Source organism: Nicotiana tabacum, chromosome 8 (genome assembly GCF_000715075.1).
Source record: "Nicotiana tabacum cultivar K326 chromosome 8, ASM71507v2, whole genome shotgun sequence".
Classification (NCBI taxonomy): Eukaryota; Viridiplantae; Streptophyta; class Magnoliopsida; order Solanales; family Solanaceae; genus Nicotiana; species Nicotiana tabacum.
The window spans coordinates 192,878,076-192,904,513 of NC_134087.1; the positions used below are offsets into that span (position 1 = coordinate 192,878,076).

General features: G+C 39.2%; 1 protein-coding gene across 2 annotated transcripts; it reads left to right on the forward strand.

Moving 5' to 3' along the window:
* The first annotated feature begins 19,898 nt into the window (after positions 1-19,898).
* On the forward strand, positions 19,899-25,880 carry LOC107824515 (2-alkenal reductase (NADP(+)-dependent)-like). 2 transcript variants are annotated; one of them, XM_016651301.2, is made up of 6 exons: positions 19,899-20,273; positions 21,283-21,463; positions 23,889-24,055; positions 24,539-24,621; positions 24,781-24,907; positions 25,200-25,880. In XM_016651301.2, the coding sequence occupies exons 1-6, from the start codon at positions 20,010-20,012 to the stop codon at positions 25,452-25,454; spliced, it is 1,077 nt and encodes a 358-aa protein (XP_016506787.2). In that variant the 5' UTR covers positions 19,899-20,009; the 3' UTR covers positions 25,455-25,880. The 2 variants fall into 2 exon arrangements, with proteins under 2 accessions (XP_016506787.2, XP_075076059.1); XM_075219958.1 differs by having other exon boundaries at positions 24,539-24,564.
* The last annotated feature ends 558 nt before the right edge of the window (positions 25,881-26,438 follow it).

The window sequence follows — 26,438 nt, forward strand, 5'->3', positions numbered from 1 at the left end:
AGAATAGAGGATTAGGTGACGGCGGTATAAGGTGGGAAATGAATTAGGGTTTTGGGGTATAGGTTGGTTTAATTAAGGAAACCAGGATTTGGCCGGGTATTTGGGTTGGGCAGTTGGGTATTGGGCCTAGGTAGATTTAGGTTAAAAATTGGGCTGGTATTGGGTTTAGATTTGGGCTAAAATTAAAATAAAATTAGGCCATATATTAAATAGCCATTTTAACACTATATAATTTATAAGCAATAATAAATGATTTCTGAAAAATAATTTAGTGTACTAAAATGGTTTAAAATAGCTATTTAAAATTTTAAAAATATAAAAAATTATTTTATGCATCAACAATGTAATTATGCATTAATAGGGCTAGTATTGCAAATATATACAAATTAGCTTAGAAATGTAAATGCAATTATAAAAATGCACTAAAAATATTTAAAAAAATATTTTGGCATAAATATAGAATTTAGATGGCTAAATCACCAGAAGAATAATTTGAAGGATAATTATTGAAAATTTTATAAATAAAAAGGGAAGAAATAAATCAATTTGGAGCTTTTAAAAATTATAGAAAAATTATAAAAATGCTTATACATGCTTATATATGTATATATGCTATTTTGAAAGTGTATATATATGTATTAAAAATATAAAAAAATTAGGTATCAACAGAAACATTAATACTAAACTGGTTCCACCATATTATATTTCATAGTGATGTTATTTAGGACATTCATATTACCCTGACTTGTTAGCATATTGAATGCACTGTTAGATAAGTGTTTACCAAAAAAAACGACACCATATTTATCTTTTTCCACTGCATAGTTAACAAAAATGAAAGGAAATTTAATAACACTAATTTTCATATATGGAAGATAGAAGAATTGGTAGAACCCTAATTGGAACAGAAAGAAGTAGGTGGGGAATAATGTTTTTACTAAAGAAATAGGGTAGGGTTTCAAAATAAAATCTTGTATGAGTCACAAAATGTTGATCTTTACATATGATGGGATTAATTAAAAATACTAAATAACTTAATTTAGACCAATCGTGTGAAGCCACGTAATAAATATTTATCATTTTTTTCATTTAAAATGAGTTGCTTGTTTTAAGGGTAGAAAAAAGCCACAAAATTAATGGTAAATTATTTTTGGCTTAGGTAGATGAATGATATTTTTGTGCCAATTTCAATAGTCCAGAGATATTTTAGCCCTTTTCCATTTTCTCTATTAATGTTAAATCATTATCATTTATCAACAAGAGTAGGCTACATGTTTGACCACACCAATCCAAGTGGTACGTCCGTCTTGTGATTGTTTACCCCTTAAAATGGATAACAATTAAATCTATATGCGATTTAAAGAATATGTAGTCTAATTTAACACAAATGACCAAAGAGAACAGTAAATAGTTGAATTAAAGGAAAACAAAATGATCAAACCAAAGTGACATAGTAATTAAGCCTTGTATTTAGCTTAAATGCCAACGGTTGGTCTCGACTGAGCCCTCGGGAAAGAACGCAACAATAACAACAACAACAACAACAACAACAACAAAAACCAGTAGTTTTCCACAAATGGGGTCTGGGGATGGTAAGATGTACGCAGCCTTACCCCTACTCCTGGAAGGGCAGAGAGGCTATTTCCGATAGACCCTCGGCTAGAGAACGACTGAAAAAGAAAAGGTAATTGAAACAAGTAGGAATAACAACAAGATGAAATAAGATCGAATCCAATAATGCAGTCAAACTCTAGGTAGTAATAGTCATCTATGGATAAAAGATATCATACTAACACTAATGCTAGCGAACTGAGTGATATAAAGAGAAACGCTCGACTACCTATGAACCTTCTACCCTAATCTTTGACCTCCATACCCTCCTGTCTAGGGCCATGTCCTCAGTTAGCTCTAGCTTCGCCATGTCCCGCCTAATAACCTCTCCCTAAGACTTCTTAGGCTTACCTCTAGCCCTCATGCTATCTACCGTGGCTAACCGCTCACACCGTCTAACTGGGGCTTCTATACTTCTCCTCTTAACATGCCCGAACTATCTCAACATCGCCTACCCCATCTTATCCTTCACAGGGGCCTCCCCCACCTTTTCCCGAATAACTTCATTCCTAATCTTATCCAACCGGGTATGCCCACACATCCACCTCAACATCCTCATCTCAGTTGCTTTTATCTTCTGGGTATGAGAGTTCTTGACCGTCCAACACTCTGCTCCATACAACATTGTCGGTCTAAATATAACCTTATAGAACTTACCTTTAAGTCTCAGTGGCACATTCTTATCATACAAGACACCGGAAGCGAGCCTCCATTTCATTCATCCTACTCTAATACGATGTATAACATCTTCATCGATCTTCTCGTTACCTTGTATTATAGATTCAAGATACTTGAAACTACCTCTCTTAGGGATGACTTACGTATCAAACCTCACCTCTATATCCCCTTTTTGGTTATTGTTGCTGAACTTGCACTCCATGTATTCCATCTTGGTCTTGCTCAACTTGAAATCCTTAAACTCTAGGGTTTGCCTCCAAACCTCCAGCCTCTCGTTAACATCATCTCGTGTCTTTTCAATTAAAACTATGTCATCATCAAGTAACATACACCAAGACACCTAACCTTGAATGTGTCTCGTCAATGTGTCCATCGCCAAGGAAAATAAGAGTGGAATAAGATTTTATCTATGGTGCAACCCTATCATAACCGGAAAGTGTTTCGAGTCTCCTTCTACTGCCTTAACCCGAGTCTTTACTTTATCATACATATCCTTAATCACCCTAATGTAGGCTACTGGGACCCCTTTAGCTTCTAAGCATTGCCAGAGCACATCTCTCGAGACTTTGTCATATGTTTTCTCTAGGTCAATGAACACCATGTGCAAGTCCTTCTTCATCTCCCTGGACTGCTCCACCAATCTCCTCACAATGTGAATGTCTTCCATAGTCGAACGCCCCTGCATAAAACCGAACTAGTTCTTATAAATGGACATACTGGTCTTCACCCTCACTTCAACCACCCTCTCCCAAACTTTAATACTATGGCTTAGCAGCTTAATCCCCCTATAATTATTACACTTTTGGATATCGCCCTTATTATTATATAGAGGAATCATCGTACTCCATCTCCATTCATCGGGAATCTTCTTCGTCCTAAAAATGACATTGAATAGCGTAGTGAGCCACTCCAAACCTGCCCTACCCGCATTTTCCCAAATTTTCATAGGTATTTCATATGCCCTGGTAGCTCTAACCATATGCATCTTACGCATAGCCCCCTCGACCTTCTTACTCTTATGAGCCTACGATACTCGAAATCTTGGTGCATCTCAGAGTGCTCCAAGTTGCCCAGCACAATGCCCATATCATCCTCTTCAGTCAGGAGTTTATGGAAATATGTTTGCCATCTTCGTCTAATCTGAGCCTTGAGTTAGAACTCAGATCCGAATAAATGAGTGAACAACTGAAGAGCACTTAAAACTATTGCTGAGAGCCAAGTAAATTTTATTGGCTAGTTATGCATGAAAATAGTCCACAAAAAATGAAGGGGTCCTCCTCTCTATATACTAAAGGAGATTTAACCCTAGTACAAGTCTAAATAACCTAAAAATATTTTCATTCACTCTCTCCCACGAAAATAAGATCCGCAGCTAATATCGAGCGTGATCCAGGCAGCAATACCCAATGGTGGATATTTTGGCTCCTCGTTTGTCTCCTTTAACCGCCTTTCCTTTACCGTCGATTCTTCATCTCACTAGAGCTTGATTCCCTCCGAGTTCGGTCGTGCTTGAGACACGTTATATTATTTGTACATTCTTGGTTTTGATCTATTGGTATCTTTGGTCTCACTCAAGTCAGTAACAAGTAACGTCGTTCCTCGTTTCACAACGAAAAATTGGGGGTAACTCTATCCTTGATTTTAACCGTATACATATATACCCTCCACTTATCAGAGAGTAAATTATATGAGTAATGATAAGTGACTAATTGATCTCGGTTCCTTCTCTTATGATCATGTGCAAGTTGATGAACCTAAACATCCCATGAGTCATGTTGCTTTGACTTTGGACATGTATCAGCCATCGGTTAAACACCCTCGGTAGTTACCGAATTCGAAACATCTTGCAATCATTACTCTTTCCCTAATAAAGTTTTGGTTTCTCACTTTCACTTTTTTACTTTCTGACTTCAAATTTTCCTAAGTTACATTCGAACTTTTCATATCTTCATCCATTTGTCGATCCTTCCGGAACATAATCTCGAGTTTATTTTTCTCTTGTGATGGAGACTTTGGTGCATTTTATCATTGGCCATTGAGGAACATATACCCCTCCGATAATCATATTAATCACATGTTGGGGTTCTTTTTGCTCGACTATATTGTTAGCGTCCCTGTTCCTAAAAGGACTTTTTGCCCGCTCGCTTAGGAATTCCCGAAAGTGCCCATTATTGAACAAACAAGCCACTTCTTCCCTTAACTATCGACAATCCTCGATTCTACGACCGTGAGTATAGTGATACTTGCATATCAAATTGTGATCCCTTTATGTCGGATCAGACTAAAGCGGCCTCGGCCATTTGGTCTCCTTGATGCGACTGATAGATGACATTATGTTTGTTGCATCTATGTTGAAGTTATACTATGATAGCCTCGGGGAATCCCTGACTCTAGCCAATCTGTCGAGCCTGCTTCTATTTACCAACCCGAGATTGCTTGGACCCTGATCATTTCTTCTGTCATTCTTGTCCGAATTGTGACTGCATCCATATCCCCTTCTATCTGAGTTGTAAGGCTGGTATCGGTCTCGGGGCGGCCTCGACTCCTAATCCACCACCGAGGGGGTTCCTAATTTGTCTTCCTCGACCCTGATCTTTGACAAATACCTATTGTGGACATTAGTCCAGGTAATCGATGGATATTCTACTAGATTTTACTTTAGTTGTGGAGACGCAACCAAACTTCGGGGGTTGAGCCCCTGAGTAAATGCATGAACGGCCCAATCTTCTGCAACCAATGGCAGGTCCATTTGTTCCATTTGGAACCATGACACGAATTCCCTCAGCATCTCGTTGTCCGACTAAATTTGTATGCGATTTAAAGAATATGTAGTTCAATTTAACACAAATGATTAAGGAATATGAAATAGTTGAATTAAAATTAGATAAAATAATCAAACAAAAGTGACGTAGTAATTAAGCCTTGTGTTTAGCTTAAATACCAACGGTTGGTCTCAATTGAGCCCTCGTGATAGAACTCGAATTCGATTAAACGAGTGAATAACCAAAGAGCACTTAAAACTATTGCTGAGAGGCAAAGTAAATTTTATTGCCTTGTTATGCTCCTCCTTATATAATAGATGAGATTTAACCCTAGTAAAAATTTAAATAAAGTAAAAATCATTTCCTTCCTTCTCTCCCATGAAAATAAGATCCGCAACCAATACTGAACGCGATCTGCGCCGCAACACCCGATTGATGGTGAATATTTCAGCTCCCTGTTTGTCTCTTTTAACCGTCTTTCCTTTACCCTCGATTTATAAACTCACTTGAGCTTGATTCCTTTCGAGTTCGGCTGTGCTCGAGACCCGTTATATTATTCATCCATTCTTGGTTTCGATCTGTGGGTATCTTCGGTCTCACTCGAGCCAGTAACAAGTAATGTCGTTCCTCGTTTCACAACAAAAATCGAGTTTAACTATATCCTCGACTTTACCCGTATATAGTGATGGATTCCTAGGATTTTAATTTAGAATTTCTATTTTAAAATTCGTTGTAATGTTGATCGACTTACTAAATAAATTTATCAGAAATTAGATTGTTCGTTTAAAAGCAAGTCATTATATGCTTGACACTAAGGATGTACAAAAAAAATCGATAAACCTAATCAATAATTCAAGTCAAACTGGAAAAAAAATCCAATTAGTGGTTCGATTCAATTTAGTTTGGTATTAAAAAAACCGATCATAATTGGGTTGGTTTGATTTAACTAAAAAAACTCAAACCAAAACCAAATCAACCTGATATTATATGTATATCATTATTAAAATTTACATAAAAATATTTATTATAATATAACTTATAAATAATTCTTAACCTTTTAAATAACAGTTTTTATCTTTTAAAATATTACTTCGAGAAAGCTTTTATGTTGAAAGTTGATAAAAATAAGGATTTTTGCCTTAAAAGTTGATTTTAGTTGACTTCGGTCAACGTTTTGAGTAAATAGACCTGGACTCGTGCTTTGACGGTCTTGGTGGATCTGTAATACAATAAGGGACTTGGCATATGCCCGGAATAGAATTTTGATGTCCCTAGCTCGAGTTATGATTTTTTGTTGAAAATTAAATGTCTGAAAATCTAATAGTTTAAAAGAATTGATTGATGTTTGGCCTTGTTGATACGGGGTCAGTATTTTGGTTTTCGAGCTCGGTACATATCCAATATAACATTTATAACTTATCTGTGAAATTTGGAGAGAAACGGAGTTGGTTTGACATGATTCGGGCATCCGGTTGAGAAAATAGAAATTTGAAAGTGTTCTTGAGAATTTCATTTGATTTGGTGCTATATTCGTAGTTCTAGGTGTTATTTTGGAGATTTGATCGTACGAGCAAGTTCGTATAATTTTTTAAGACTTGTGTGCATGTTTGGTTTGGAGCTCCGAGGACTCGGGTGAGTTTCAGATAGGCTACAGAGTAAAAATGGGACTTAGAACACTGTTGGTGCATCAGATTTTGTTGCAGGCCTCAGACCTCGCAAATGCGAGGTCAATCATCGCATTTGCGATCTTTGAAGAGTTCGCATTTGCGAGCTTCTCATCGCAAATGCGAAGAGAAGCAAGGGAACCTTATGTTCGCATTTGCGAACTTTTCTCCGCAATTGCGATGGGGATAAGGGGAGGCAGTCTTTGCATTTGCGATCATTGGATCGCATTTGCGATCAGCTCAGCTCGCATTTGCGAGCATTTCTTCGCTTTTGCGAAGGGAGAAAAAGTGTGAGAGACCTCGCAAATGCGATGGTTTTCTCACATTTGCGAAGCCCGGGTTGCAAATGCGACATCTACAGCTGATGAAAAGAGACTTAGACGGGATTTTTCTCCCATTCTTTAAATTTTCAAAACCTAAAACACAAGAGACGATTTTCTAAGGAACCTTTCTTTCCCCAAATGATAGGTAAGTGATTCTAAACTAGTTTATATCAATCTTTCACTTTATTTTACAAGATTTCAACCTAAAATTTAAGGTTTTCATGCTGGAATTGGGGATTTTTGGGTAGAAACTAGGGATTTCGAAATTTGAGGATTTAGACCGCAAATTGAAGTCGGATTCTAAAACTAATTATATATTCGGGCTCGGGGTGTGGGTAATCGGATTTTGGTCCGAATTTCGAGTTTGAACCAAGCGGACCCGGGTGCTGACGTATTCAAAAATGGTCTAAATTGAATCCTTTGCTATCGTGGGTAGTTCCTAAGGCTTAAATTGAATCATTTGGTTGGTAATTTTCTATATTCTATTGGTTCAGAGGCTTGTGTGAAGAGAAAAGTAGTGGTTGAGCTTTGAGTTGGCCGTTGGAGCGAGGTAAGTGTCGTGGTTAACCTTGGCTTGAGGGATTAGGTCTTATTTGCCTATTATCTACGTGTTTGAATGTTAGGTACAACGTATAGGTGAGGTGACGAGTACCTATGCGTTGTAGTCAAGTTATAGCATATGAATGGGTCCTATTCTTGTGATTATTGCTTCCTTTGATCATATTATCCTTGTTTAGACTAGCTACTTGTTATGTTGAGCACTCATATCTTGTTTATGAACTTTGGCATTGATTGAGTATTGACTCAAAGATGAGGTTGATATTGTGGAATCAAATGTTGAAAAAAGATTTATTATTGTCATTTATATCTCTCTGTTATTATTGTTACTTGTTTTTTGTGAGGGAGAGAGTGTAAAAGCACGAAGGGTAATGTCGTGCCATGTTTTGTGAGAGATATGCACGAAGGGTGATGTCGTGCCATATTGTGAGTGTTAATGCACGAAGGGTGATGTCGTGCCATGCTATGAGAAAGTTAATGCACGAAGGGTGATGTCGTGCCGTTTCTATTGTTTCATATGGTGAGATTGAGAGTAAAAGCACGAAGGGTGATGCCTTGCAGTTTCCTTTACCATTTTTACTTATTCTATCTGTTTAAGGCATATTGATTGATCAATTTTTTATCACTACTTTGTTTCTTTACCTTGTGATCCCCTTAGCATGTCCCCCTCCCATTATTGTTTGTCTTGTTCTTCCTTTACTGCTATTATTGGTATATGTATTGTTATACTGCATAGGTTATTTATGGGTGTCTTTTCTTAGCCTCGTCACTACTTCGTCGAGGTTAGGCTCGACATTTACCAGTACATGGGGTCGGTTGTACTGATATTGCACTCTGCATTTCCTATGCAGATTTTTGTGTCAGTCCAAGATGATCTTGAGACGATCCACTGACTTCACTCCACAGGATACCCAAGGTAGATTTGTCGGCATCCGCAGGCCCTGGCGTCCCCTTCTATACCCCATACTTTACTATTTTCTTTATCTCGCAAACATTTGTATTTTCTTTCGAACAAATAATTATAGTAAAAATCTTAGAGAGTTCGTGAATTATGACTCTGGATTCTGGGTAGTAATAGTATATAATCAAAGTTGTTATTTATTTACTTTCGCGTTCATTTTGACTTGTTACAACTTGCTTATTATTAATTGCTAAAATGTAAAAGGATTGGCTAATAAATATCTAACGTTGGCTTGCCTGTCAAGTGTAATGTTAGGTGCCATCACAATCCCGATGGTGGGGATTTTGGGTCGTGACAAGTTGATATCAGAGCACTAGGTTGCCTAGGTCTTACAATTCACGAACAGGCTTTGTAGAGTATGAGGGATCCGTATAGAGAAGTCTGTACTTATCTCCCAGAGGCTATAGAGTTTAGGAACAATTTCACTTCTATTCTTCTTTATCGCGCTTATTTGTTCTCTCAATGTTATTTGAACTCTTCTACTCTTGTTCTTTCGCAGATGGCGACAACACGCACCACGTCTTCAGCTGAGCAGCAGCTAGAGCCCTATGTGGCAGCTCCTACGAGGGTAGATGACGAGGCCAAGGTCATGCCAGAGGCCGAGGCAGGGGTAGGGCTCAGCGCAGAGCTTGAGTAGCAGCACCAACGGTGGAGCTTCAAGTAGAGTTTGATGAGGAGGCTCCAGCCCAGACTGTTCTAGTAGGTCCATCTTAGGTCTAAGAGGGGTTCATCGCCACCCCGATACTTCACGATGCTTTGGTTCGTCTAGTGGGCCTCATGGAGAGTGTGGCATAGTCCAGCACATTTCCTATAGCACCAACTGTCTCTCAGGCTGGGGAGTAGCACAGACTCCCGCTACCCACACTCCAGAGCAGATGGCTCCTTAGCTTCAGACTCCAACAGCTATGTCTTTTGAGGCTTTGTGTAGATTGGATAGGTTTACCAAGATTTTCCCAATTCACATCAGTGGAGCATATTCAGAGGATACTCAAGACTATCTGGAAAGTTGTCATGAGGTATTATGGAACATGGGAATAGTGGAGACCAATGGGGTTGACTTTGCTGCTTTTTCATTTGTAGGGTTCCGCCAAGAAATGGTGAAGGGATTATATGTTGGACAGACCAGCTGGGTCACCGGCTCTGACTTGGGACAAGTTCTCTCAGCTATTTCTTGAGAAGTTCCTTCTTATCACTCAGAGAGAGGACAATCGGAGGCAGTTTGAGCATCTACAGTAGGGTTCTATGACTGTCACTCAGTACGAGACTCAATTTTTGATCTTGCCCGTCATGTTATTCTTATACTTCCTACCGAGAGAGAGGGTGGGGAGGTTTATTGAGGGACTTGCTCAGCCTATCAGAATGCAGATGGCTAAGGAGATTGGGAATGAGATTTCTTTCCAGGCGACAGCCAATATTGCCAGGCTAGTCGAGATGGTTTTAGCTTAGGGGAGTGGTCAAGGGTCTGACAAGAGGTCGCATCACTCCGGTGGATTTAGTGGGGCCTCATCTGGAGGACGAGGTACTTTTGGTAAAGGCCATCCTCCCAGGCCGTTTCATTCAAAACTCCAAGTATCCCATGGTTCTTCAGGTAGTCGTGGTCATCGTATACATTATTCTGATCAGCTAGCCTACATTGCACCACCAGCTCCTATTAGTGAACCTCCGCTCTAGAGTTTTTAGGGTAGTTAATTAGGCCGCCAGGGTCAGTTTCAGGGTCATCAGCCAGAGCAGACGAGATCTTGTTATACTTGTGGTGATCTGAGGCACATTTCTAGGTTTTGCCCTCGAGCATAGAGCAGTTCTCAACATCAAGGTTCTTGTGCCATGGTTCTAGCACCAGGTGTTTCGCCGCCCGCTCAGCCAACTAGAGGTAGGGGTCAGGCAGCTAGAAGTGGAGGTCGGGGCATTAGAGGTGAAGGTCAGGCCGCTAGAGGTGGAGGCCAGCCATACAGTGTTTCCCCTATTTTTGCTTCTTTATGTGTTGTTCAGTTGTGTTGTGTTGTGTCGGGTTGGTAGGTTCGGGTCCGGAGTGGTTTCGGAGTAGGAATGAGACACTTAGTTTCTTATTTAGAAGTTTAAGTTGGAAAAGTCAACCGGATGTTGACTAAATGTTCTTGGATTTGGATTTTTATGGTTCGGTTAGCTTCATTAGGTGATTTTGGACTTAGGAGCGTGTCCGGAATGTAAATTGGAGGTCCGTGGTAGAATTAGGATTGAATTAGCGAAATTGGAAATTTGGTGATTTTCGATCGACAGTGGAAAATTTGATATCGAAGTCGGACTGGAATTCCGAGAGTTCGAGTAGGTTCGTAGTGTCATTTGTGATGTGTGTGCAAAATTTTAAGGTTATTCAGACGACGTTTGGTAGGTTTCGGCGTCGTTTGCGGAACTTGGAAGTTTAGAAGTTCTTAGGCATGAATCTGAGGTTAATATGGTATTTTGACGTTGTTTTGAGAGTTTTGAGGGTTCGACCAAGTTCGTATATTAATATATAACTTGTTGGTTCCTTTGGTTGAGGTTTCGGAAGCCTCGGGTGTGTTTTCGATGAGTTTTGAGTGAGTCCGGACATTCCCGGAACTCTAATATTGTTCTGGTGCCTTGAAAATGCAGACCTCGGCAACATTTCGCGGACTGCATAGTGGAGATCAGAGTGTGCACTATATAAACGGGGTTTAGGGCATTATTTCACATTTTTGACCTAGGGAGCTCAGTTTGTGGCAATTTTTCGTGGGTTTTTCAAGAAATTCATCAGGGTAAGTAATTTTAACTCGGATTTGGTTAATATACATGAATATATCAATGATATCATCCTTTGATTAGTACTTTGAGGTGGAAATTTGGGAAAAATTGTAGAAACTTCATAAAATGAATTTTTGGGATTCGAATGTCGATTCGAAGCCATATTTGAGTGAAACTAGTATGGTTAAACTTGTGAGTGAATGGGTGTTCGTAATTTGTGACTTTTACCCGATTCCGAGTCGTGTATCCGGGGAAACGTTTTGGGCATTTTTCCTAATTCCTTGCCTTAGCCTTGAATTCTTTAGCTTAAATAGTTGCTTGTAGTTATATTTACATTATGCAATTAATTTGATTATATTTGGGTCATTCGGAGTTGGATACTCGTGGCAAGAGCGTTGTTTCGGATTGATTAAGCGGTTTGAGGTAAGTGGCTTGCCTAACCTTGTGTGGGGGAACTTCCCCTTAGGATGTTTGGTACTGTTTGATGTGTGAGCGCCGTGTACGTGAGGTGACGAGTACGTACACGGGCTATTGTTGTAAAAATCCCATTTTCTTTCTAAATCATAAACTGTTTTCCTTTGTTGAACTGCACTACTATGTCTAATTGCTTAGTTTAGATTAGGAAAGCATGCCTATATATTTTAATTATCTATTTGAAATTCAATGCAGCATGTTTAGGTAGATCCCTATTTTCCTTGATTGTGCTTAGTCTAAACTGTATAATTCGATGTTGTAACTGCCATGTCATCCTAAGCACTGCATATTTACTTTGGGACTACGAACGTATTCCGGGAGATCCATTTGTCTTGCATATTTACTTTGGGACTACATACGTACTCCGGGAGGTCCCCCAGCACTGCATATTTATTTTGGGACTACGGATATATTTCGGGAGATCCCCCTGTACTGCATAATTTTTTCAGAACTACGGGATGGTATCCCGGGAGATTCCCTGTTGTGTTTCCTTATTCTGAGTCGTGGTATCCCTTGACTATTAAATTCTATGAACTTATTTGCTTTCTGTGGAATATATTTATATCTCTTATTGCTCAATTCATTATATTTACACCGATAGGCCTTGACCTGACCTCGTCACTACTCGACCGAGGTTAGGCTTGGCACTTACTGGGTACCATTGTGGTGTACTCATGCCCTTTCTTGCACATGTTTTTCGTGTACAGATCCAGGTATGAGCTATCAACCTCGAATTTAGTGCGCGCTTGCTGATTCAGGAGACTTCAAGGTACCTCTGCTCGCGTCCGCAGATCCTTGGATCCCCTTCTATTCCCCTGCGTAGAGATTTTCTTTGTTTTTCTTCAGACCCTTTTGTATAGAGCTACATAGACTTATAGAATGCTTGTGATTAGCTACATTTCGAGTTTTGGGAGTAATGTATTGTATATGAGTCGAGTGGCACTATCCTTGCTTGTTAAATCATACTGTTTGGCTTTATTGTTACGTTTCTTTTATTTTTCCGCAATAATAGGCTTACCTAGTCATAAAGACTAGGTGCCGTAACGACACCTTTTTGAGGGGTAAAATGTGTCATGACAGGGCCCATCCTCGAGATGTAGTTCAGAGTAGTGGGGCCCCGCCCCGATGTTATGCTTTTCTAGCCAGGCCTGAGGCTGAGTCATCTGACACGGTTATTACAGGTACATTTTTAGTTTGCAGTAGGGATGCCTCAGTACTATTTGATCCGGGTTCTACTTATTCGCATGTGTCATCCTATTTTGCTTCATATTTGGTTGTGCCATATGATTCTTTGAGTGCTCCCGTGTATGTGTCCACCCCTGTGGAAGATGCTATTATTGTAGATTATGTTTATCATTCGTGTGTGGTTGCCATTGGGGGTCTTGAGACTCGTGTAGATCTCCTACTTCTCGGTATGGTCGATTTTGATGCCATTTTGGGGATAGATTGGCTCTCACCTTATCATGTTATATCGGACTGTCACGCCAAGGCGGTGACCTTAGCCTTGCCGGGGTTGCCTCTATTAGAGTGGAGAAGTACTCCTGGTCATTCTACCAGCAGGGTTATCTCTTATATGAAGAATCGGCATATGGTCGAGAAAGGGTGTCTAGCTTATTTGGCTTATGTCCGCGATTCTAGTGCGTAGATTCCTTCCATGGATTCTATGCCAGTTGTCCGAGAGTTTCTAGAGGTATTCCCTATAGATCTAAGGGGGATGCCACCCGATGGGGATATTGACTTGGTTCCGGACACTCAGCCCATTTTTATTCTGTCATACCGTATGGCCCCGCCAAAGTTGAAAGAATTGAAAAAATAGTTGCAAGACTTGCTTGATAAGGGCTTCATTAGGCCTACTGTCTCGTCCTGTGGTGCGCCCGTGTTATTTGTGAAGAAGAAAGATGGATCAATGAGGATGTGCATAGACTATCGGCAGTTGAACAAAGTCACTATCAAGAACAAGTATCTATTACCGAGGATTGATGACTTATTCAATCAGCTCTAGGGTGCCAAGGTTTTTTCAAAAATTGATTTGAGGTCTGGCTACCATCAGTTGAGGATTAGGGCATCCGATGTCCCTAAGACAACTTTTCGGACTCGATATGGGCATTATGAGTTTCTAGTGATGTCATTTGGTTTGACAAATACCCCAACAGTATTTATGGATTTGATGAACTGGGTGTTCAAGCCTTACTTGGATTCCCCTGTGATTGTGTTAATTGATGATATCTTGATCTACTCCTGCAGCCGAGAAGAGCACGAGCAACATCTTCGGATCGTACTTCAGACTCTAAAAGACAGTCAGCTATATGCTAAGTTTTCAAAGTGCAAATTTTTGTTGGACTCGGTCGCCTTCTTGGGGAATGTTGTATCCCAGAGGGTATTCAGGTGGATCCTAAGAAGATTGAGGCCGTTCAGAATTGGCCTAGGCCTGCTTCAACCATAGAGATCCATAGTTTCTTGGGATTGGTGGGTTATTACTGTCAGTTTGTGGAGGGGTTTCCATCTATAGCAGCCCCGTTGACCAAGTTGACCCAGAAGGGTTCCCCTTTCATATGGTCAGACGAGTGTGAGGTGAGCTTTCAAAAGCTCGAGACAGCTTTGACTATAGCACCGGTGTTGGTATTGCCTATAGGTTTCGGGCCTTATACAGTATATTGTGATGCATCTCGTATCGGACTTGGTGCGGTATTGATGTAGGGTGGCAAGGTAATTGCATATGCTTCACAGCAACTGAAGGTTCACGAGAAGAATTATCATGTTCATGACTTAGAGCTGGCAGCCATTGTTCACGCGCTGAAGATTTGGAGGCACTATCTTTATGGCGTGTCATGTGAGGTGTTCACGGATCATCAGAATTTGCAGTATTTGTTTAAGCAAAAGGAGTTCAATTTGAGGTAGATGAGGTGGTTAGAGATATTGAAAGACTATGATATCACCATGTTGTATCATCCCAGGAAGGCCAATGTGGTGGCCGATGCTTTGAGTTGGAAGTCAGCTAGTATGGGCAGCCTTGTGTACATTCCAGTCGGTGAGAGATTGCTTGCATTAGATTTTTAGGCCTTAGCCAATCAGTTTGTGAGGTTGGATGTTTCTGAGCCTAGTCGTGTTTTAGCTTGTACAGTCGTTCGGTCTTCTTTGTTTGAGCATATCAAGGAGCGACAGTATGATGACCCTCATTTGCTTGTCCTTAGGGACATGGTGCGGTACAGTGATGACAAGCAGGTTACGGTTGGAGATGATAGAGTTTTAAGGATGCAGGGTCGTGTTTGTGTAACTAATGTGGATAGACTTCGTGAGTTGATTCTAGAGGAGGCCCACAGTTCCCAGTATTCTATTCATCCGGGCACCGCCAAGATGTATTAGGACTTGCAGCAACATTATTGGGGGAGGAGGATGAAGAAGGATATAGTTGCATATGTAGCTCGGTGTCTAAATTGCCAGCAAGTAAAGTACAAGCATTAGAGACCTGGTAGTTTGCTTCAGAAGATAGAGATTCCTGAGTGGAAGTCGGAGCGTATCACTATAGATTTCATTGTTGGACTCCCGCAGACTCAGAGGAATCTTGATGCAGTTTAGGTTATTGTGGATAGACTGACCAAGTTAGCGCATTTCATTCCTGTGGCAGTTACCTATTCTTCAGAGAGGTTGACAGATATTTATATCTGTGAGGTCGTTCGTCTTCATGTTGTGCCCGTGTCTATCATTTCTGATCGAGGTACACAGTTTACCTCGTATTTCTAGAGGGCAGTACAGCATGAGTTGGGTGCGCAGGTTGATTTGAGCACAGCATTTCATCCTCAAATGGACGGGCAGTCCGAGCGCACTATTTAGATATTGGAGGATATGCTCCGTGTATGTGTTATTGACTTTGAAGGTTCGTGGGACCAGTTCCTGCCGCTAGCAGAGTTTGCCTACAACAAAAGCTATCAGTCGAGCATCCAGATGGCTCCTTATCAGGCATTATATGGTAGACGGTGTCGATTGCCAGTTGGATGGTTTGAGCTGGGGGAGGCTCGGTTATTGGGTACATATTTGGTACAAGATACCTTGGATAAGGTTAAGATCATTCAGGATAGACTTCGCACAGCTCAGTCCAAGCAGAAGAGTTACACGGACCATAAGGTTCGTGATGTTGCATTCATGGTTGGGGAGAGAGTGTTGCTCTGTGTGTCACCCATGAAGGGTGTGGTGAGGTTTGGAAAGAAGGGCAAGTTGAGCCCTAGATACATCAGGCCTTTTGAGATTCTTGATCGAGTGGGAGAGGTGGCTTACAGACTTGCGTTGCCACCTGGGTTATCAGCGGTCCATCTAGTGTTCCATGTGTCCATGCTTCGGAAGCACATCGACCCATCTCATGTGTTAGACTTCAGTACTGTCCAGTTGGACAAAGATTTGACCTATGATGAGGAGCCGGTAGCTATTCCAGACCGATAGGTTCGTCAGTTGAGATCAAAGAGTTATTCTTCAGCTCGAGTGCAGTGGAGAGGTCATCCTATTGAAGCAGCTACCTAGGAGTCTGAGTCTGATATGCGGAGTAGATATCCCTACCTTTTCACCAGCTTAGGTACTTTTCTATATTCGTTCGAGGATGAATGGTTGTTTTAGAGGTGGAGAATATGATGACCTCAAAAGGTCATCTTATATTTTAGAACTTGATTATGTGTTCGTAATCCTTAAAAATCTCATTTTTACCCTCCTTAATTTGCGTGCGCAGTCCGGGTGTGTTTCCGTAAAGCTTTTACGTTGAAAGTTGATAAAAATAAGAATTTTTGCCTTAAAAGTTGATTTTAGTTGACTTTGATCCATTTTTTGAGTAAATGAACTCAGACCCGTATTTTAACGGTCCCGATGGGTCCATAATAAAATATGGAACCTGGGCATTTCCCCGAAAACAAATTCCGAGGTCCCTAGCTCGAGTTATGATTTTTTGTTGAAAATTAAAAGTTTGAAAAATCTAATAGTTTTAAAGAACTGATTGATGTTTGTCCTTGTTGATACCGGGTAAGTATTTTGGTTCCGGAATCCGGTAAAGGTCCATTATAATATTTATAACTTATCTGTGAAATTTGGTGAGAAACAGAGTTGGTTTGACGTGATTTGGGCGTCCGGTTGAGAAAATAGAAATTTATAGTGTTCTTGAGAATTTCATTTGATTTGGTGCTAAATTTGTAGTTCTAGGTGTTATTTGCCGATTTGATCGTGCGAGCAAGTTCGTATGATGTTTTAAGACTTTTATGCATGTTTGGTTTGGAGCCCCGAGGGCTCGGGTAAGTTTCGGATAGGCTACGGAGTGAAAATGGGACTTAGAACACTGCTGGTGCATCAGATTTTGTTGCAGGTCTCAAACCTCGCAAATGCAAGGTCAATTATCGCATTTGCGATCTCTGAAGAGTTTGCATTTGTGAGCTTCTCATCGCAAATGTGAAGAGAAGCTGGGCCACCTTATGTTCGCATTTGCGAACTTTTCCTCTGCAATTGCGATGGGGACAGGGGAGAGTCAATCCTCGCATTTGCGTTCATTGGATCGCACTTGCGGTCAACTCAGCTCGCATTTGTGAGCATTTATTTGTTTTTGCGAAGGAAGCAGAAGTGTGAGAGACCTTCCAAATGTGATGGTTTTCTCGCATTTACGGGCTTCGCAAATAGTCGCAAATGCAATATCTGCAGCTGATGAAAAGAGACTTAGACGGGATTTTTCTCCCATTCTTCAAATTTTTAAAACCTAAAACACAAGAGGCGATTTTCTAGAGAACCTTTCTTCCCCAAATCATAGGTAAGTGATTCTAAACTAGCTTATTTCAATCATTCACTTCATTTTACAAGATTTCAACCTAGAATCTAAGGTTTTCATGGTGGAATTGGGGATTTTAGGGTAAAAACTAGGGGTTTAGACCTCAAATTGAGGTCGGATTCCAAAACCAATTATATATACGGGCTCGAGGGTGAATGAGTAAACGGGTTTTGGTCCGAATTTTTGATTTGGACAATGGTCCCCCGTTGGTTGACTTATTCAAAAGTAGTCTAAATTGAATCCTTTGCTACCGCGGGTATTTCCTAAGGATTAAATTGAATTATTTGGTTGGTAATTTGCTAGATTATATAGGTCCGGAGGCTTGTGTGAAGGAAAAAGCGGTGGTTGAGCTTTGAGTTGGCCGTTGGAGCGAGGTAAGTGTCGTGGTTAATCTTGGCTTGAGGGATTAGGTCTTATTTACCTATTTGCTACGTGTTTGAATGTTAGATACAACGTATAGGTGAGGTAACGAGTACCTATGTGTTATTGTCAAGTTATAGCATACGAGTGGGTCCTATTCTTGTGATTATTGCTTCCTTTGATCATATTATCCTTGTTTAGGCTAGCTACTTATTATGTTGAGCACTCCTATCTTGTTTATGAACTTTGGCATTGATTGAATATTGACTCAAAGATGAGGTTGATATTGGGGAATCAAATGTTGAAATAAGATTTGTTATTGTCATTTCTATCTTTTTGTTATTATTGTTACTTGTTCTTTGTGAGGGAGAGAGTGTAAAAGCACGAAGGGTAATGTCGTGCCATGTTTTGTGAGTGATAATGCACGAAGGAGGATGTCGTACCATATTGTGAGTGTTAATGCACAAAGGGTGATGTCGTGCCATGCAATGAGAAAGTTAATGCACGAAGGGTGATGTCGTTCCGTTTCTATTGTTTCATATGGTGAGATTGAGAGTAAAACCACGAAGGGTGATGTCGTGCAGTTTCCTTTACCATTTTTACTTGTTCTATCTGTTTAAGGCATATTGATTGATCAAGTCTTTATCACTGCTTTGTTTCTTTACCTTGTGATCCCCTCAGCATGTCCCCCTCCCAATATTGCTTGTCTTATTCTCCCTTTACTGTTGTTATTGGTATATGTATTGTTATACTGCACAGGTTATTTGTGGGTATCTTGTCTTAGCCTCGCCACTACCTCGCCGAGGTTAGGCTCGACACTTACCAATATATGGGGTCGGTTGTACTGATACTGCACTCTGCACTTTCTGTGTAGATTTTGTTGCAGGTCAGAGCTGATCTTGAGACGAGCTACTGACTTCATTCCACAGGAGACCCAAGGCAGACTTGTCAGCGTCCGCAGGCCCTGGCGTCCCCTTCTATACCTCATACTTTATTGTTTTCTTTATCTCGCAAACAGTTGTATTTTCTTTCGGACAAATACTTATAGTAAAAATCTTAGAATGTTCGTGAATTGTGACTCCGAATTTTGGATAGTAATAGTATATAATCAAAGTTGTTATTTATTTTCTTCCGCGTTCATTTAGACTTGTTACAACTTGCTTATTGTTAATCCCTGAAACGTAAAAGGATTGGCTAATAAATCCCTAACGTTGGTTTGCCTAGCAAGTGTAATGTTAGGTGTCATCACGGTCCCGATGGTGGGAATTCCGGGTCGTGACAACAGCTCATAGATGTTAGTAACTCAAATAAAACTTAAATCAAAATCAAATCAATATTAATATTAACAAAAGAAATTCAACACTTGGAATGATAAGAGTGTTGAATATCTATTTTTTCGTTTTGCATTGGTTTAAACAGTGGAAATACATAACTTAATTTAATTTTGTTTCTTTAGTATTTAGTCAAGTAATTAATGGAGTGCTTATTACCCATATTTATTTTAGCATGACTTAATACGAGATTATGATTATTTTTATTATGAGTTATTAGTTAACAATATTTGTTTATGCAATTCTATTATTGTTGAATATTTCAGTACAATACAATGGCTCATCTCATATTTTGTGTTATTTTTTTAGGAAACACTTTATATAGTTGTATCTTATTAGAACTAAAAAACAATTTGGAATATAAATTATATGTTTTGTGCTATGAAAATTTTACCAGGCAAAAAATTCGAAAAGCCGAGAAAATCCAAAAATCCAAAAAAAAAAAAACTGGATTGAAAAATTGATTTGGTGGTATGGTTTGGTTTATTGATAATCAACAATCTCTTTCACTTAAATTTCAATAATTTTCTTTTAACATGAAATGCACGGTTTTCCATATTTTATGTTGTTGATCAGTTGATGTAACATACTAACATACCTGCTATATTATTAGGAACACAGCAGAAAGAAATAATAGAAAAGAGTATCATTTTATTCATCTATATTAGTTATTCTTTTACTGCCTCAGCGCCTATATATTTCGAAATCTCTCCAACACACTCAGGCACTAAAACACATATACACGCCTATTTAATTCATGGCAGTTGGTGGTGCAGAGGCGGCGGCGGAGACGGCGGTGGTGGAGAACAAAGAGTGGTACATTGCTCGTTATGCACCAAAAGGGATTCCAAATTCTGATCAGATTAAGCTACGAACTCTGAGTTTTTCTCTAGCAGAAAACTCGATCCCAAATGGAAATGTTGCAGTACAAATCCTATATATTTCAATTGATCCATATTTACGCACTCAGTTGAGTGGCCTCTATGACGGGCTCTCCCTTCCTCAACTTTCACTTGGCCAGGTTTACCATTTTCCACCCTTTTTCTTTTTGTTTTCCCACCCCCGACGTTCGACACTAGTATTTGGGACCAACTAATCCGAATTCGCGTTAGTATGTTGTTAAATGAGGAAGCGCTCCTACCAGAATTTTTTCATTTCTAGGGCTTGAACTCAAAACATCTGATTAAGGATAGATGGGATCCTATCCATCCCACCATAATCTTAGGTGAAAGCATTTTCTATCTACCAATAACACGTCATAACACAAAACAAAAAATATTATACATGATATGTTATATATGACCATGACAAAAGAACAAAAGAGTCTTATTTAGTAATTATACAACAACAACCACAAGAACAACAACAACAAAAAAATCAGTGAAATCCCACAAGTGGGGTATGGTGAGGATAGTATGTATGTAGGTAGACCTTACCCCACCTTATGAGGGTAGAGATGTTGTTTCTGGTAGACCCTCGGCTCTGGAACAGTTATTTAGTAATTATACAATTCATAAGAAAACAACACATATTAAGTAAAGCTTGATAAGAGTTGAACAGGTTGGTTTATGACCCAAATTTTAGCCCATCTTGACCAGCTCATCTTAACCCAAGTAATCTTTAGGCGGATCATTTGACTCACCCAATTATTGATTCAACCTTTTTGATCTGCCCATTTGATACCCCTAGTGGCATCCCTTGTAATTGCCAAAGTAACATTTTAGTCGTCAAGAACAAAATTCACGAAAAATATTTTAAGATTTTTGCACACATACCCCTGAAGATAGATATTTAATAACCTTAATCGTAAACGTATCGTTGTTAAAACAAAATATGCTACATTAACTGAAACACCATAAGGGTAGCTTTGAAAAATAATAAAGGAGTAATATATTAATGACTTATTATTTTTTGGAAAAGAAATCCAATATTTTAAAACAAATTCAATTTGCCAAAACGTCTAATATTTGATATTCAACCAACCAACTTTCAATGTTCTGAATTAATGTGTTTTGAATCCCTTTATGCAGGTGATAAGAGCAAACGCAATAGGGAAAGTGATTCGTTCCAAGGACACCAATTTTTCAGAGGGAGATATAGTAACTACCTATATGTTTCCTGTCGCTGAATTTTGTGTTATGCCAATTAGTTGGCTTCAGAAAATTAATCCAACCATTGGGATTACGTTGCCGGATTATCTTAGTTGCTTGGGTAAATACCTCACCTTTTTTATCCCCGTGGAGTTGTTTGGTTGGAAAGAAGTTATCACGTGATTAATTATTGTGGAATTAGTTATTCCACTTTTCCATGGAATAAAAAAAAATACTACAATCTCGGGATTAATTATACCTCAATTTTCTCCCAACCAAACATGGGATAAACTCTTCTTAAATTTAATCCCGGTACTAATTATTCCTTATCCCTCGTAATAAACGAGCCTAGTATGTATAATTAATCCCACTCCTTTTTTTTAAATCAACACCTTTATGTCTTCTCATTGCTACTATTCTCCACTTTTATGTCTTTTCGCTTTTACTGTTCTTCAGTTTTATGTCCCTTCCTTCTTTTGTCACGTATCTAAATTATGTAAAGCCACTGAATCAAAGTTTTTTCATTTTCGGAAGGGGATCAGGATATTGTACTAGATGAATTGAGGAACGCCGAAAGCCCCTATGTACTAAGTGATTGTCGGGACATTAAGGTCGATGAGGTCATGGAGGCAATGCATAAGATGAGTAGGGGCAGAGCTACCGGACCAGATGAAATTCCGGTTGAGCTTTGGAGGTGTGTGGGTAGAGCAGGCTTGGAATGGCTTACTAAGTTCCTTAATGTTATATCCAAGACTAATAGGATGCCCGAAGAGTGGAGGTGGAGTACAATGGTCCCGTTGTATAAGAACAAAGGCGATATCCAGATCTGTAACAACTATATGGGTATTAAATTACTAAGTCATACCATGAAAGTCTGGGAGAGAGTGGTAGAAATGAGAGTGCGAAGGACGGTGTCTATTTCAGACAACCAGTTCGGGTTCATGCCGGGGCGATCTACCATAGAAGCTATCCACCTTATTAGGAGGATGGTGGAACAATACAGGGATAAGAAGAAGGATCTCCACATGGTGTTTATCGATCTAGAGAAAGCGTACGACAGGGTTCCTAGGGAGGTCTTATGGAGATGCTTAGAGGCTAAAGGGGTCCTGGTTGCCTACATTAGGGCGATTAAGGACATGTATGATGGAGCTAAGACTCGGGTTAGGACAGTAGGAGGTGATTCAGATTATTTTCCGGTTATTACGGGGTTGCACCAAGGGTTTGCATTCAGCCCTTTCCTATTTGCACTGGTGATGGATGCTATAACGCATCATATTCAGGGGGAGGTGCCATGGTGCATGCTATTTGCTGATGACATAGTCCTAATCGACGAGACACGACGCGGCGTCAACGAGAGGTTAGAGGTTTGGAGACATACCCTTGAGTCCAAAGGTTTCAGGTTGAGCAGGACGAAGACGGAATACCTTGAGTGCAAATTTGGGGCAGAGCCGACGGAAGCGGGAGTGGAAGTGAGGCTTGATTCTCAAGTCATCCCTAAGAGGGGTAGTTTCAAGTACCTGGGGTCGTTTATTCAGGGGTCCGGGGAGATCGACGAGGATGTCACACACCGTATAGGGGTTGGGTGGATGAAATGGAGGTTAGCGACGGGAGTCCTGTGTGACAAGAAAGTGCCACTGTTACTGAAAGGTAAATTTTATAGGGCAGTGGTTAGGCCTGCTATGTTGTATGGGACCGAGTGTTGGCCGGTGAAGATCTCACACATCCAGAGGATGAAAGTTGCAGAGATGAGGATGTTGAGGTGGATGTGCGGGCATACAAGGAAGGATAAGATTAGAAATGAAGATATTCGAGAGAAGGTGGGGGTGGCCCCCATGGAGGACAAGATACGGGAAGCAAGACTCAGATGGTTCGGGCACATTCAGAGGAGGAACACTGATGCACCGGTGAGAAGGTGTGAACGACTGGCGGTGGTGGGTACGAGGAGAGGTAGAGGGAGACCTAAGAAATATTGGGGAGAGGTGATCAGGCAGGATATGGCGCGACTTAGGGTTACTGAGGACATGGCCCTAAACAGGGAATTGTGGAGATCGAGCATTAAGGTTGTAGGTTAGGGGAAATTGTGATGTCTTTTTTACAACGCACTAGAGTGAGACTAACCAGTTAGAAATTAGTCTTAGAATGTTATTGATCAACTACTGATGATGTGCTTTATCTTCTGTGTATTAATACCTTACATCTTTCTCGTATTTCCTATATCTCTTATATTGCTGTTACTTTATTTTTTATGGTATTTATGTTATGTTATGGTTTTTATGGTATTTTATGTTGTTTTATTATGAGTATATTGATAGTACTAATATAGTGTCTCTTGTTGCCTCTTCGAGCCGAGGGTCTCCTGGAAACAGCCTCTCTGCCCCTTGGGGTAGAGGTAAGGTCTGCGTACATATTACCCTCCCCAGACCCCACTTGTGGGATTACACTAGGTTGTTGTTGTTGTTGTTGTGATATCACATGTCTCCTAAAGTCAAAGTTTCTATTTCAAGTAATTAATTAATTTGTTTATAATTACCATGTTATATATTTAGGAGTGCCTGGTTTAACTGCATGGGTTGGGATCGAAAAGATAGGCAAAGTTAAAGAAGGATCAAATGTGTACATATCGGCTGCAGCTGGGGGAGTTGGAATTATTGCCGGTCAACTTGCCAAATTAAAAGGTTGCCGAGTCGTTGGAAGTGTAGGTTCAGACGAAAAGGTATATATTAGTATGAGTTTATTTAAGTCATTTACGATGTAAATTTTTTTTACATTATCAGCTCATCTAAAATTTATCTATTGTTATACCTATTTAAAATATAAGTTTTGTAACCTTGACATAGAACAAGTTAATTACCAACTACAAAAGGTAAAGGTAGTGGCAGAGCTACGTATGGTAAATGGGATTTCAATTGAATCCCCTTTACTAGAAAATTTTACGGTATATATATTTAAACTTGTTGAATCCTCTTTAGATGAAAAAAAAAAACTTTTAATATAATGTTTTCTGAATTTCCTTGTTAAATTTTTTTGGATACATATCAGTAGATAAAGGTGACTTGATAGTACAAAATTCTTTTAAGTTAATGACATATAACTTAAACTCATATATTATTAGTGTTTTAACCACAGATTTTATTTATTCTTTTCTTTTTGGCAATTTGCAACTTATACTATTAAATATGGTAAATTTCCTTCGTAGGTGAAGCTGTTGAAAGAAGAATATGGGTATGATGATGCATTTAATTACCGTGTAGAGACAGATTATGATACTGCATTAAACAAGTAAATTTTTTTTAAAGCCGAAATTACAGTGTATTTTGTGAATTTTTCTCTATTGGCTTTTGTAAAAACAATAAAAATAGTAGTACATAAAAAACCTTTTTGCACATTAATTTTGATTACTCTGTATTTTCACAAATTATTAATTATTCCAATTTTCAGGTATTTTCCAGATGGGATTGATTTCTATTTTGACAACGTTGGTGGTAAAATGCTTGAGGCTGTTCTTAATCATGTTAACCAAGGAGCTTGTATTTCACTTTGTGGGATGATATCCGAGTACAACAAGGTACCTTCAACTTTTTATTTTCAAATTATAGAACACAATTTTTTTTTAACTTATATACACTTATAGAAGGGGTCTTGGAGCAATAGTAAAATTGTTTTCGCGTACCTATAGTTTACGGGTTCGAGCCGTAACAGTCATTAATGCTTATATTAGGGTACACTATCTACATCACACATCTAAGGATACGGTTATTTCTCAGACTCTCCGTGTATTGATACTTTGTACACTGAACTGTCTTTTTTTAACTTATGTAACACTTACAGTATAATAAATAACTTTTTGGACTTTGTAGGTTTGGACAGAGAGAGAAGGAGTTCGAAACCTATTGAATGTTGTGGGTAAAGAAGTTACAATGCAAGGGTTTATGGTTGGTTCCTACGTTAATTATTTTGAAGATTTCAGAAAGGAGATGGAAGTATATTTGAAAGAGGGCAAAGTAAAATGCAAGCACAAAATCTACAATGGTATTGAGAGCTTTTTGGAGAGTTTAACATCTCTATTTTCTAGTTCTAATGTTGGGAAAGTAATTCTTCAAGTGACTCCATAAACTACTACCCATGTCGCATATAATCAGAGGTGGATTCAGGAATTTAACGTAATGGGAGCATCGATATTCTGCTCAATTAATGCCCGCTAAAAACTTTTAGTATTATTAAAGTAACCATTTTCAAGGTATATGAATATACATATACAAGATTTCTATCAAAGTTTACGGGTGTCAGTAACCCCTCAATGTTATACATAAGACCGCCTCCGTATATATTCCCTACTTTCCAATGGAATAAACAAGCAAAAATGCTATATAAAACACTATGCTTATTAACTATTTTTGTCCTTTTTATGAAAATGTATCAAAGGAATTGTAAGAAATGGTGATCATTGGAGATAAAATATCTATATCAATTTGGATTTGGTAGAAAGCAGAGATTGATAATCATATATTCGATCTTTCATCTTAGTAGAATGTTTTGAATGACGCATACAAATCAAAAAACTGAGCTCAGGATTCGTTTATTTTCCTATAGGATCAATTGATGCTCTATGTTTTGCTAAGTTTCTTTTGGGCCAACTTGGGCTACGTTCCTGCATCCCAAATTGGTCGAAACTTATACGTAGATGGTTTAACATGGGGGGAAAACTATGTTAACTACCTATAAAAACCAAAAATATTTACCTATCTTAAATTTTGTTACTACAATTTAGTAAATCTCTACAATTTACACACATTTAAAATTAAAAGTATTACCCGACTACCAATATCTATTTTTTCCGTAAAAATTGCACGGGCTAGCCAGTTTTCGGACTGGTAATTGAAAAATAGCCGGTGTTTGCAAAGTTATTGAAAAATAGCTACTATTTTTGCTGCAACACGAAAAGTTCCAGCATAATATACTAGATTATGAAGCTCCTGCGCATAAACTTCCAGCATATTATGTTGGAAATCCATCACACGGAAAGTTTCAGCATAATATACTGGACATTGGAGCACCTGTTGATAAATTTTCAGCATATTCACTTTTCGGTGCAGGAC

Bases quoted from the DNA above. Each gene is read 5' to 3' on its own strand.
- LOC107824515 (XM_016651301.2), top strand. From the start codon at position 20,010: ATGGCAGTTGGTGGTGCAGAGGCGGCGGCGGAGACGGCGGTGGTGGAG. The intron at 24,056-24,538 runs GTATATATTAGT...TTTCCTTCGTAG, and splicing joins GTGTAGGTTCAGACGAAAAG to GTGAAGCTGTTGAAAGAAGA. The intron at 24,622-24,780 runs GTAAATTTTTTT...TCCAATTTTCAG, and splicing joins TATGATACTGCATTAAACAA to GTATTTTCCAGATGGGATTG.